Below are 13,933 nucleotides of genomic sequence, written 5' to 3' on the forward strand. Positions count from 1 at the left end.
TTATTGTTCAAGTTGGAGTGGTTCAAGCTGGACTTTGTTTTGTGAGACGTTATTAGACTGTATTAGAGAGTCACTCAAAATGGTGCTTTCTGTTTCTCTGTCTCTGTTTCTCTCCTCCTCATTACCTGCTCCTTGTCCCATCTCTGTGTGTCTAATTTGCTGTAAACATGAACTGTGTGGACAGTATGATTTGTGTATATCCTTAACTGTTCAAGAGGCTCAGATGCAGAAATAAATAATTTTGATTGCCTGTCTCAGCCCCTCCCTTGGTTTTGAGAGATTACTAAATTTCAGCTGGGGGTAGGCATGGTGGTAGTGGTAAAGTTAGCACACAGAACAGCCTTCCATTGTGTGATCTTGGTACCTCATTGCTAGTATTTTCTCAAATTCTTCCTGTTTTTGTTTTAGAACTGGAGAGGATAAGGGTAAGCATTGTTTTTTTCAAGTTGTCTTGAGTTTAAATGCTCTTCTGTTGCTTTCTTGTACATGTATGTTGGTGCATGTGAGGGGAGAGGGGTTCTTACTTTTCAAGAAGCCTCCTTGGCTTTGGGGTCTTACTGGATTTTCAGATTGGTCCTTAGCACTGAGCATCAAATAGGGATTCTGAGCTCTGGCCTGCTGTGGCCTGCCATTTAAACACAAGACAAATGAAGCCTCTGTAGCACTGGCTGTAGAGCTTGCCAGATGCTAAGAAGTTTCTGTGCCTGGCCCCCCTTCTGACAATGCTACACTTGTAATTAAATGTCTGATCCAAACCTATTCAGCACGTCTGTACATCCCACTGCCATCAATGCATAAAGAAATAGATCATTTTGCCACCGAATTTTATGACAAGATGCTCTCATATTCAGGACCATTCTGCTTATCCTGTCTTTTAATTTAGCAAGAATTTTTCTTTGAACCTGAGATGCATTTCAATGTTCTTTCTCTCTGCTGGGAGGAGGACCTGAAGAGACTGACTGCATAATTAAGGAAACCAATAAATTAGGTCTGTGTGTGAAGTGTGGGGTATAATATCCTGAGAATTCGGAAGGTCTTCATCAAATTATACAAATATTGATGAATAACTTCAGTAGCATTTCTATTGTTTTTTTTTTTTTTCTGCTCCTGGCCACTGTGAAAATGACTTTTTTTTTTTTGTCCATGGGAAGATCATCCAGTTAATTTTGTTTTGAATATTGTAATGTACTTGGAAAGATAAATAATTGAGAGTGTGTTGCTTGAAATGTAGGTATCTTCCAAAGATAAATGTTTGCTTTGTTTTTCCCATATTGCATATTGGAATCATGACTTTGCCATTGTCACAGTGAATAAGAGTATCTAAAGCAATATTTGAATCCAAATCTTATGCTTTTTTCAGTGCATCTAGAAAATTAACACCAGCACAAGTACTACTCAATCAGGTGCAGGTATACCAAAAGAAAACTGCTAATGCGGTGGCCAAATGGAGGTTGGTCATACAACTTAGAGCTATAAGGGACTTTGTAGATAATATCATCCAATCTCCTCATATTTCTCTTGAGAAAACAGATGATCCATAAGAGGTTGGCTATTGTATTTCTGTTCAGGTGTGGTTTAGGCTACTTTGAAGATCCTTTCAAACATGGAGCTTCTGTGAAGTTAAATGACTTATCCAAAATGGCTCCAGACAATAGTGATCCTGTTGTTTATTTTGCGTCTGATTTTTATACTATTCTGTGCCTTGCTATTTTGTTTTGCTAGTTTGTATGCCTGCTTATCATAAAAATAATAATAGCTGGAATTCATATAATATTTTTAGGTTTGCAAAGTACTTTACAAATGTTAACTCATTTGATACAACAAAAGTTAGAATTTGGTGCTGTTATCCCCATTTTATAGATGAAGAAACCAAGGCTGTGATTTTCCTAGCATCACAAAGCTAGTAGGTGTGAAGAGTCCAGATTTGAACTCATATCTTTTTCATTTTTAAGTTCCATACTCTCCTGACGTAACAGACCTTTCGCCTTCTTATTTGCCACTTCTAATATGTTCTTGGCTTGTGTAAACTAAGAGCAAATAGGATTTAAAGCTGAGAGAGAATTTAGAAATAATCTAATCCCACACCCTCACTTTATAGTTGAAGATATAGAAACCCAGAGATATAAGTGATATAACCACATTCAATAGATAATAAGTAGCAGAACAGGGTTTTAATCCAGGTCCTAAGAGTGCAAACCTTTTCAATTCTAAGTCCTATAATTAATTTAGGTGAATATTCTGGCAGTTCCATTGTCATTTGAAAATAACTACTCTCACTTAAAATGCATAGTTTTCTTTATTCCTTCTCTTTGTGTTGACCTGGTGATTTTGTCAAATGACTATGTGAGCAAAAAAGAATTCAAGTTGGCCTGTGTTCAGGATGAGGGATGATCAATTAATAGCCAGTGTGATCTGGTATTTTTGCAATATTAGGAGATAATAAGGAAGACGCTTAGAGAAATGAAATCACAGATCTATTTTTTTTTTGCATTGGAATTACAAAAAATTTCTTTCCTTTTTAAAAAACCCCAAATCATCATATGTGTGTTTTTGACACTAATTAAAATTTTTTTGAGTTCTGCATTCTTTCCTTCCTTTCTGCCCCTCTCCCACTCATTGAGAAAGCAAGAAATATGATATCAATTACACATGTAAAGTCACATAAAACATGTTTCCATATTAGCCATGTTGCAAAAAAAGCAAGAAAAACAAAGTGAAAAATAATGCTTCAGTCGGTACTCAGATTTCATCAATTGTTTCTATAGAGGTAGAGAGCATTTTTCCTCATAAGTCCTTCAGAATTGGCTTGGATCGTTGTATTGATCAGAATAGGCAATTCATTCCCAGTTGATCATAGTATGATACTGTTATTACTCTGTGCAGTGTTCTGGTTCTGCTTATTTCGCTTAATCAAGTCATGTGAGTCTTTCCAGGTTTTTCTGAAACCATCCTGTTCACCATTTCTTCTAGCATAATCGTATTCCATCACAATCATACACTACAGCTTGTTCAGCCATTCCCCAATTGATGGACATCCCCATAATTTCTAATTCTTGGCCATCACAAAAAGAAATGTTATAAATATTTTGTACATATAGGTCCTTTTCCTTTTCTTTTTAATCTCTTTGATATATAGACCTAGTAGTGGTATTGCTGGGTATACACAGTTGTTTAATATGCCTTCAGGAATAGTTCTAAATTGTTCTTCAGAATGGTTGGAACAGAATGCACAAACAGTGTATTAATATCCCATTTTTTCCAGATTCCCTCAAACATTTGTCATTTTATTTTTCTGTCATATTTTCCATCTGAGGTGGTGCCTCAGAGTTATTTTAATTTGAATTTCTCTAATCAGTAGTGGTTTAGAGCATTTCCCCATATGATTATGGATAGATTTGGTTTTTCCTTTTGAAAACTGCTTGTTCATATTCCTAGAATGTTTATCAATTGGGGAATGATTTGTATGTTTATAAATTTGACTCTGTTCTCTATGTAGTTGAGAAATGAGGTCTTTTTTAGAGAAACTTGCTGCAATCCCCCCCTCCCCGCCCCCGTTTTCTGTTTTCCATAGTTCCATTTGATATTGGAGGATGTAATTTATTAACTCTGATTTTTTCTAACCATTCTCTAGCTTCAATAAACAGTGGATTGGATCAAAGTGAATATGACAGCATTTTGGGAAAATGTGATTCAGTATCCTCCTGCCTCAGATGTTCTCCAGAAAACTGTATCTAGCTCTGAAAGCCTTACATCAGAAAAGTGAGCCAGAAAGCTAAGATTCATAAATAAAGCAATTACATTGCATTACAGATTAGGAAATAATCTTTTGTTTGAGATTTTGCAAGGTTTGTGTGTAAAATAACTATCACAAGGAATGGCTTAGGTAGAGCCTTAGCGATTAGTAAGATACACCCCATTCTGAGCAGTTGCAAAGACATCAATCTCATGGGCCACAGAAGAAGCTGATGGGACTTAATAAAAAATAAATCAAGAGCAAGTCTCGACCAAACTGGAAGCACATCATGAATATTCGTGAACATCTGGATGTTTGTGTATATGAGCATTTTTTTCTTTTGATACAGACAAGGATTCTTAACAAAGATGCCAAAAGGAAGACAGATTTCCATCTGTGATATCAAAGAGTTGTTTTCTTTTGTTTCTTTGTGTATATCCTTTCTCCTCGGGGTGTGGGTTTTTCTTCTCTACAGATCTTCCTTTGATCTCTTTCATCTCTCTGTCTCTATTTGGTGTTTTATCTGATTTCCCCATTAGAATCAGTAACTCAAATGATGAAGAATAAACTGCCCCCAAAGAGAAAGTGATCTCTCTCTTTTTTTTTTAGTTGAGCAGAAATTTGATGTTCTGAATTATTTTTTTTACATGCAAGAAATTTTATAATTGTTAATTTAGGTATTTCTTAGTACAGCTTTATTTCGATATCATGCCTTATCTTACAAAAAAATTCCTTTAATCACCCCAAGTTTCCATTTAAACAAAGGCCCATCTTTTTAATACCATTATTTTACCATGCTACATGACAGTGAGACATGAAATACAACACTCTAGAGAATAAAAAATTATTATGACAAAGTATAGGAATGTAGGAGCACACATACATGATAGGTGTGATCAGGCTGTGAAATATAATCAGTGAGGAACTGTGAAGATTAAGAGTAAAGATATTATCAAGGAAATATACAATAAGAAAAGAAGATGGGTTGGTCATATGCTCAGGCTACTACTTAATAGTTGGAGTGCTCCATTGGTACCTTCTCAAAACTAGGGGAAAACAAGGAAGAACTTGCTCATTGTTGGATGGACAACCTGCAGTGAATTTATGGGAAGACATATGCAAGAGTCATACAGGATGGGCAGACAAGGATAGATTTCAACTTCAACCTCAATTGTAGGAAACTCAAAAACTGATGTGACCATAGATTTATTTGAGAGTAGTAGTGTTCCTATTTGAAACTTAACTCATTGATGTATCTACCTATCTTGAAGCATAGCCAAGATCTGAGAAGTAAAATAGACCTTACCTGCCTAAAGAGATGTCCCCAAATCTAAACTCTAAAGCCAATAATCTAATATTTAGAGCAGTGGGAGGTTTTTGCTTATTGCAGCCTATTTGTTCTTGATTTGCACACTGTTTTAATAAGTATGTCATTTGGTTTCCATGCCAACAGCCTGTTACAGATAGCCAAATTAGAAGCAGAAGCCTTCTTGGCTTCACACCATATTCTATCCACCATACCAGGTGCTTTCCCTGAAAATTATTTTTTGTTATGCATTCCCTCCTAATGTAATGCAGATCCTGATAATGCTTATTTTCAGGCATTTAGCTATATTGATTTCTCTTTTCCAGGGCAGATGATGCTCAGAGTACCTTATTCAGAGCATGCACATAAATACTTAATAAAATCATTAATTATGATCACATATCTAAAAAATATTGATAATTTTGTGTTTAATCTTAATATATAAACAATATCATTTCCTCTTTCTTCTCTAGTAAACCAACCCATGTAGCAATTGAATAAAAAAGTAAAGGGGGTGGGGGTGGGAAGGAATGACCCAACACACCAACTAAGTATGGCAGTATATGCAATGTAATAATGCCCATAGTCCTCAATCCCTTCAAATAAGGGGAAGAAATTGCATTTTCTCCCCTTTTTTTGAGGGGGGTGGGGGTAAACTTGATAATTATATTGTAAAACATTCCATTTATTTTTATTCTTTTCCTTTATATTATTGCAGTTATCTTGTGTTTTATTTCCTTGTTCTGTTTACTTCACTTTGCATCAGTTCATGTATGTTCTTCTTATGCTACTCTTTTCTTTATATTATTGATGGGTACGTCTCCATGATGACAATAAATCTCTAACTCATGCTATAAGAATGGTAGGATTTCTTCATCCTTGCCTAGCAAGACCAACTAGCTTGAGAAAAATATGATGATTAAAAAAATCGAGCCAAAAGTTTCTGTAAAGCATTACTTTCTCCTTCCTGAACTTCAGTTTCCTCATCTCTTAGATATAAAAGGGTTAGACTAAATCATGTTTAAAAAGTCCCTTGCAACTCTAAATCCTATGAAACTAATCTGCAGTGACTTGAAAGAAAAATACCTTTATTGTGGATTGGAATTAAAGGCTCAATAAGTTAAAAAATGGCTACTACCATGTATAGACTTACTAATTGGGGGTCAAGAAAGATCTCCCTTCAATCTCATTTGAAAATCAAATAAACCTTTCCCCACTCCCACCCACTATGTAGTGTTTTCCCAAAAGAATAACAGCTGTATGAGGATGCTGGCCTGAAATGAGTGTCAGAAGGAAAAACCCAGGAGCCAACAAGGACAGGCCACTAACAAACCAACATACAAAGCCCGGCTTCTTTGGAGTCTTCATGGGTTTGCAACTCGCCTTAGGCCCCAGCTCCTCTGTGGCTGTTTGTGCTGTCTCCTGCTCTGGACTGACTGTACCATCTGAGACTCAATCCCTCAAAGGCAGAGCTTTGTGCTTTGTTGCCCCAGTTTGCCTTATTGTTTAGTCTCATGAAACCACGGAACAGCAGAGAGATAGCAATAATACAAGCATTTGAAGCATGGTGCTGTTATGATGAAGTGAATAACCCTATAAAAGCTATTTGTAGTCTAGGAAATGATGACTGGGAAGGTTTTGTGCCTGTAATGAAACTTTCCAGAAAACCATGTGTATGGTGAGACATTCCCCAGCTTACATTATAGGGAAATAAGTCACTCTAGGAGTTCTTGCTTTTCTTCTCCCTGCCCCACTCCTTGCTCTTTGCCCACACTCCTCTTCCTCTCCCCAGGCTTCAGTTTCTGCTTTCTCACTTTGTCCTAGTATCTGTGGCAGTCATGGGGGGTTGGTGTCTCTGGGGGCAGTGTAGAGAAGAGAAACAAAGGGAGAACAGACTTCATCTTATCATTGCACCCCTGCTGCTTTCTTTAAAAAATGGTATCACCCCTTCAGCTACTGTTTTTCTTTCTGCCCTCTTCCCTAGAGGGAAAGAAAGGGAAGGAAGGAAGGATGGGTTTAGAAATGAACAATTCTTCTGCTTCCACTCATCATGTTTTGACTTTCTCAACCTTACTTCAAAGATTACCTCAGCCCCTCCTTGTCTTCTATCCCTGTACTCCCTCTGATTTCTCTCTACCCAGAGTCCTTCTTTCCCTGTGCCACCATCTCAGCCTCCTACAACATAGACTTCTCACCTCAGTTCCAAAATGCTCCTTACCTCCATTTACAGTTTGCTCTGCTACCACCATCCTGTTTCTCTTTACCTGGACCAATACCTTCAACAACCTTCATGGTCTGTATTTCTGGGCAGGTTAATCCACTTTGGAATGCCTGTCTTTAATTGAGAAGGGCAAGAGAAACAGGGGTGTGTGGGGGTGGGGGCGGTGTGCACGTGCATACTAATTATTAAGTACTTGCTATGTGCTAGCCTTTGTACTAAATGCCTTACAAATATTATCTCATTTAGTCTTCACAACAATCCCCGGAAGGTAGGTGCTGTTCTGAGATTGCCATTTTACAGTTGAGGAAACTGAGGCAGGCAGAGGTGGTGACTTGGCCAGGGTTATACAGCTGTTAAGTGTCTTGAGACCAGATCTCTGGTATTCCTGACTCCAGGCTCAGTGCTCTATCCTAGCTGCTGATTGGATACTGAGGAAATAGAAATTACTTAGCCTACTTCATCTTGCTGGCCTCAGGCCAACAGGCTTTGAGGTTTTGTAAAACACTTTACTTGTATTATCTCGTTTTATGCTCATGACAACCCTGGGAGGTAGGTGCTATTATTATCCTCATTTTACAGATAAAGTAACCGAGGGTAGGGAGGTTAAATGATTTTCTCAGGGTCCCTCAATGAATAACTGTCTATCGCAGAATTTCTTAGGTCGCCCCAACTTCAAGTCCCAAACTCTATCCACTGTGCCTCTTATATGATACATATGTGACAGTAAAATTGCCTAATACTATGACTGCTATCTTTGAAGTATATTATTGTATGTTATCTGCACAGATATATGCATATATATTTATATGTATGTATACATTGACACCTATGTATGGTGTTAGAGTCAATGTGGCTGCATGGTATACCAAATAGAAAGCCAGCCTCCAAATGAGGAAGACCCAGGTTCAAATCTTGTGTCTTGATCAATAAAGTCACAACCTCTCAGTGCCTCAGGGGACTTTTTAAAACCGTAAGTTTTTTATCTTGATCAAGATATGTTCCTCTCCAGAAGTTTCTTAACACCAGAGAAATTATAGATCAGATCCCAAATATATACAAATGTGTATGTGAAGTGTGTGAGTGCGGGGGGGGGGGGGGGGCAGGGAGGAGATCTGTCCTGGGAATTCACACTTAAACAATTTTTTTTAATGACTTATATTGTTTCTGGGGTAATGCACATCCATTGTTCCATATATAACCATTTTGGAGGAAGTTTTGGAACATCTTTCCATGAATTGGAAAATGCCTATGATCTTGCAGACATTTTTCTTCCAACAGAGTCATGCAGCTAGGCCATGATCCCACTGATGTTTTTGAGTTGTGGTCCTAGGCAAAGTGACAAACTACCAAACAGATGAGAGGGGCTTAGCTTTCATTGATGAGTTGCTGGTTAACCATTATTTCTCACAAGGTGTTTCATACTTAATGTAAGATAGAATGACAGGTTTTTGTTTTTTTTAATTGTATGAGGTATTTTATTTTTTCCGTTACATGTAAAGACAGTTCTCAACTTTTGTTTATACATGCTTTACAATTTCAGATTTTTCTCCCTCCCTCCCCTCCCTCCCCCCTCCCCTAGACAGCAGGTAATCTGATATAGGTTATATCTATATATCTCTATACATATACATATAGATATATATATATACACACACATATATATACACATAATACATTAATCCTATTTCTGCATTAATCCTGTTACAAGAGAAAGAATCAGAGCAGTGATGCAAAACCTCAAAATAGAAAAAAAAAACAGCACCCAAAAACAAAAGAAATAATATGGTTCAATCAGCATCTATACTCCACAGTTCTTTCTTTCTTTTTTTTTCTTGGATTTGGAGATCCTCTTCTATCATGAGTTCCCTGGAACTCTTCTGTACCATTGCATTGGTGAGAAGAATATAGTCCATCACAGTAGGTCAACACTCAATGTTGATGATACTGTGTACAATGTTCTTCTGGTTCTGCTCATCTCACTCATCATCAGCTCACGTAAGACCCTCCAGGTTTCTCTGAACTCTTCCTGCTCATCATTTCTTACAGCACAATAGTATTCCATTGTATTCATATACCACAACTTGTCCAGCCATTCCCCAATTGATGGGCACCCCCTCAACTTCCAATTCCTTGCTACCACGTAAAGAGCAGCTATAAATATTTTTGTACATGTGGGAAATGACAGGTTTTTTTAAAGAAATAAGCATGGGGGCGGCTAGGTGGCGCAGTGGATAAGCACCAGCCCTGGATTCAGGAGTACCTGAGTTCAAATCCGGCCTCAGACACTTGACACTTACTAGCTGTGTGACCCTGGGCAAGTCACTTAACCCCCATTGCCCTGCAAAAAAAAAAAAAAAGTAATAAGCATGTTTATTTATAGTTTTGAGTTCCAATCTTTATACTTCCTTCCCTTCCTCCCTTCCCCCTCCCTGAGACAGTAAACAATCAGATATGAGTTATGCATGTATGATTATGTAAAACATTACCATATTAGTCATTTTGTACAAGAAAACTTGAATAAAAATTTTAAAAAATGGAAAGTGAAAAATAGCATGCTTCAGTCTGTTCCATCAATATCAGTTCTTTCTTTGGAAGTGGATAGTATGTTTCATCAATAGTCCTTTGGAATTGTCTTGTATCATTGTACTGTTGAGAATAGTTGTCAAGGAACACATACTTCTCAAAAGAACACTAGTATCTCTTAGTTTTTTTTAATATCTATTTTTATCATTTATTTTGCCTGATGTATCTCTTCCTGAGAGAGATATCCCTTATAACAAAGACACACACGCAAAAAGTTTTGTGTGTGGGAAACGGTTCAGCATAAACCAGCCAACACGTGGGAAAAACCCAACATGGCAGCATGACATAGCTGTACCCCAGATGCACCCTGGCTATGTGAACCTGGGGGAGTCACCTAACATTAATTCCCTAGGCAGCTTTCTAATACTAGAGAATTTTACCAATATGCATTGGCAGAAGTTTCTTACTGAGGATTTCCTACACTGATGAAATCATAGACCTGATTAAAAAAAAAATTCCAACATTATCTATGGTATTCTAAAGCCACAGTCCCCCACATCTGTAGAATGGTGGGGGGGGTGGGGGATCTACTTATCTCTCTTCTTTGGGGTAAGCTTGACCAATATAATTTATGAGCATTCAGATTTTGTGGTTTTGTTGTTGTTCTTTCCTTTCACATTGTTGTAGTCACCGTGTATATTATTTTCTTGGTTCATGCTCATTTCTTTTTATATTAGTGGTTCCATGCTTCCTTGTAGTCATCATATTCAAGGTCTGGCATAGTGATATTCCATCACATACATGTAAAAATAGCTTACATTTATATAGCTATTTAAAAATATACAGAGTACTTTACAAATATTATCTTATCCTTACAACAACCCTGGGAAGGTAAGTGCTATTATTATCACCTTCATTTTATAGATGGGAAATTAAGGCCAACAGAAGTTTGGTGAGTTGCCTAGAGTAACTGTCTGAGGCCAGATTTGAATTTGGGTCTTCCTGACTCTAAATTTTTCATTTTCTACTGTTTTGCCTCTCTCCACTATGAAAATCTGTTTAGCCTTTCCTCAGTTGATAGACATTTACCTTTGTAATTCTTTGTTACACACAAAAAATCAAGCTACAACATCTTGAATTTGGTCAAACTAATTTAGACAATCTTTTTTTTTTTGGTGGGAGGAGGGAGGGGAAGGAAGGTAGTTGGGGAGAGGAAGCTAAAATTTTTACTATATGAATAAGACTTCAGTGAAGGATGTTACTTTTGTTTGTTGTTGTGGGGCAGTGAGGGTTAATTTAAGTGACTTGTCCAGGGTGATACAGCTAGTAAGTGTCAAGTGTCTGAGGCTGGATTTGAACTCAGGTCCTCCTGAATCCAGGGATGATGCTTTATCTACTGCTCCAACTAGCTGCCCCAAGGATATTACTTTTTTCTTTTTTGACTGACCAAAGTGATTTATTGATTGTTAGATTCTTTCAAGGGTATACATTTACCCAGGGTGGATAACATGGAAAGAGAGATAACTTCGACTGGAGACTTGTAGAAACTTTGTCCAGGATGTTTGCTTCTGCAAACATTTGACTTGTGTAGTAGAAACATAACTTGAGGATTCAGAAGGAAAACTAAAAAGGTACCTAAAAAATTGGGGAGGCCTTCAGTATAGTATAGTCCAAATTCCTTTGTTTTTTCCTGCCTTGTTGGTCAACTGATCTGGAGAGTTGAATATGAATGTTCCTAAAGTTCATGGCTTAGTTTCCAGTCAGTCTTCACAGAGATCACTTGTTCTTGAGACTTCCATTTATATGGACGTGATGTGTTTGACAAAGGCTTCGTAATTGATGCAGCCATTGGAGTCTTCTTGACCTGCCATCAGGGCTTCCACCTCCTCTTCCTTCATCTTTTCACCCAGGGTAGCTAGCACGTGGCGAAGCTCAGCGCCCATGACTGTGCCATTGCCCTCCTTGTCAAACACACATAGCCCCTCAACAAAGTCTTCATAACTTCCCTGGTCCTTATTGTTGGAAATAGCCTGCATCATGGGCAGGAACTGCTCAAACTCAATTTTCTTAGCATTCATCTCTTCATTGCTGGGGTTTCCCAGAACCTTCTTGACCTCTGCATTGGTTGGGTTGGTACCCAGGGCACGCAGGACATCACCAACCTGGCTTAATGTGATCTTGCTCTCGCCAGTCCTGTCAAAGAGGAGGAAGGCCTCCTTGAGGTCAGCAATCTGGTCAGCACTGAAGGACATGATGGAGATGTTGAGAAGCTGGCAAAGTGAGCTGAGGGCTGCTCCTGTCCCTGAGTGGAGTCAGGATATTACTTTTAATATACTTTAGTATTAATAATCTGCAAGGTCCTTAATGAAATAAAACAGTATGTAGTAAAGGAAAGATCAATGGAGTTAGAAGACATGGGTTTGAAGTCCAAATTTGGAATCAGTTAACCTAAGTCTTAGCTTCTGCATTTGTAAAATAGCCCTACTACTCCTACTCTTCGTTGTGAGAAAAGTGCTTCATTATAACAGGTAGCATCTGATATCACTTTAAAATCAGCACAGTATACACCATGTTCATTATCTCATGTGATCCTCAAAACAACCTTGGCAGGTGGATGTTATTAGTATCATGTCTATTTTACAGAGTTGGACATTGAAGCTGCCAGAATTTAAGTGACCTGACCAAAGTCACACAATTAGTATCTGATACAAGATTGGAACCCCTGAGTCCAAATTTGTTTCTTTATCTACTACATTACACCATCTCTTCATAAAGGCTAAAGTCATCATTCCTGCTAGAAATGAGGGAAAGCTTTAAAGAGCTTTAGGGGAATTAATGTCTCTGGACTGTCTCCACTTATATAATTTGAGAGGCAATGGAGAGACTATTATACTTGGAGTCAGAAGACCATTCATGAGCAAGACTTTTTTTATTTTTATTTTTTTACCCTCTTTGAGCCTATCTGTAGAAGGAGGATTATGATACCTAAAAGTAATTATTCTCTCCCTTCCCCCATCATGAACATGACAAATATCAACAAAGATAGTTATTTCTCCATATAAAAAACAGAAAAGAGGACTATTTATGAAACTATCAATCTCTGTAATGTTTTTCAAAAAGTATAGTTAAAAATTCCCATGGTGGGTCCATGGCTGCCCTGCTTGTCTCTCTCCACTTCTCCACTTCCTTCTGCTCTCTTCTGTGTATTTTTTCATAATTCGTTGGTAGTTAATTCCTTTTTTTAGATATCACATGAAATCAGATAATATTTGTAAAGCACTTAGCAAGGTACCTGACTCATGATAGTCATTTGATAAATGCTTTGTTGCTTTCATTTTCCGCTCTACCCCTCTCATTTTCCCCTATAATTTCTCTCCCCATAAAAAAAGCTCTCCCTTATAAGTTGAATCAAGCAAAAGAAATACACGTATTGGCTAAGTTTGAAAATACTATTTCATGGTACCTCTTATACATCACTTCTTTGTCAGGAAGTGGGGAACATGATTTATCATAGAACTCATTTTTTTTTTTTTAATCAAAGAACTCTTTACAGAGCTGTTTTTAGAATCAAATGAGCTAACATATATAAATTAAAGGGTTAAGTCAATATCAGCTTTCCTTGTGTTTTTTTTTTAAAGGTCTAGGACTAAAGAGAAAGCCTAGCTCTGTGTTTTGCACATAGTAGGTGCTTAATAATGTTTATAAATGAAAGCCATTGCAATATGCTTAATGTTTCTTTAATTAAAAGAATTCTTATTTGTTAGTTGGTTTTTTGTTTTTTACTTTCAGTGCTTCTGCTTTCTTCTGTTGGCATTTTGAACCTAATTTCTTTCTTTCTTTTTTTTTTTAAGTGAGGCAGTTGGGGTTAAGTGACTTGCCCAGGGTCACACAGCTAGTAAGTGTCAAGTGTCTGAGGTCAGATTTGAACTCAGGTCCTCCTGAATCCAGGGCCGGTGCTCTATCCACAGCACCACCTAGCTGCCCCTTAGTTAACTTTTAAAGTCACTTTTTTCTTTGTGTATTTGAAAGCAGAACATCACATATTGAGACTTTGGCTGGGTTTTGGTGGGCAGAGCTTAACTGGAAAAATAGTCTGGTAGGGAAGGTCTCATATATACAAAACTATATTTATAGCATGTGTTTTGTCACA

At 37.5% G+C, this 13,933-nt stretch overlaps 2 protein-coding genes across 4 annotated transcripts in view; one reads left to right on the top strand and one right to left on the bottom strand.

Annotated features, from left to right (window-relative positions):
- Positions 1-13,933, top strand: part of SASH1 (SAM and SH3 domain containing 1) — a 236,753-nt gene that overhangs the window by 68,241 nt on the left and 154,579 nt on the right. The window lies entirely within an intron of this gene.
- On the bottom strand, positions 11,317-12,086 carry LOC122753210 (myosin light chain 1/3, skeletal muscle isoform-like). The gene has a single exon (XM_044000454.1). The coding sequence runs from the start codon at positions 12,033-12,035 to the stop codon at positions 11,583-11,585; it is 453 nt and encodes a 150-aa protein (XP_043856389.1). The 5' UTR covers positions 12,036-12,086; the 3' UTR covers positions 11,317-11,582.

The sequence above is a fragment of the Dromiciops gliroides genome, chromosome 4 (genome assembly GCF_019393635.1).
Source record: "Dromiciops gliroides isolate mDroGli1 chromosome 4, mDroGli1.pri, whole genome shotgun sequence".
Classification (NCBI taxonomy): Eukaryota; Metazoa; Chordata; class Mammalia; order Microbiotheria; family Microbiotheriidae; genus Dromiciops; species Dromiciops gliroides.

Coding starts and splice junctions, on each gene's coding strand:
- LOC122753210 (XM_044000454.1), bottom strand. CDS start 12,035: ATGTCCTTCAGTGCTGACCAGATTGCTGACCTCAAGGAGGCCTTCCTC.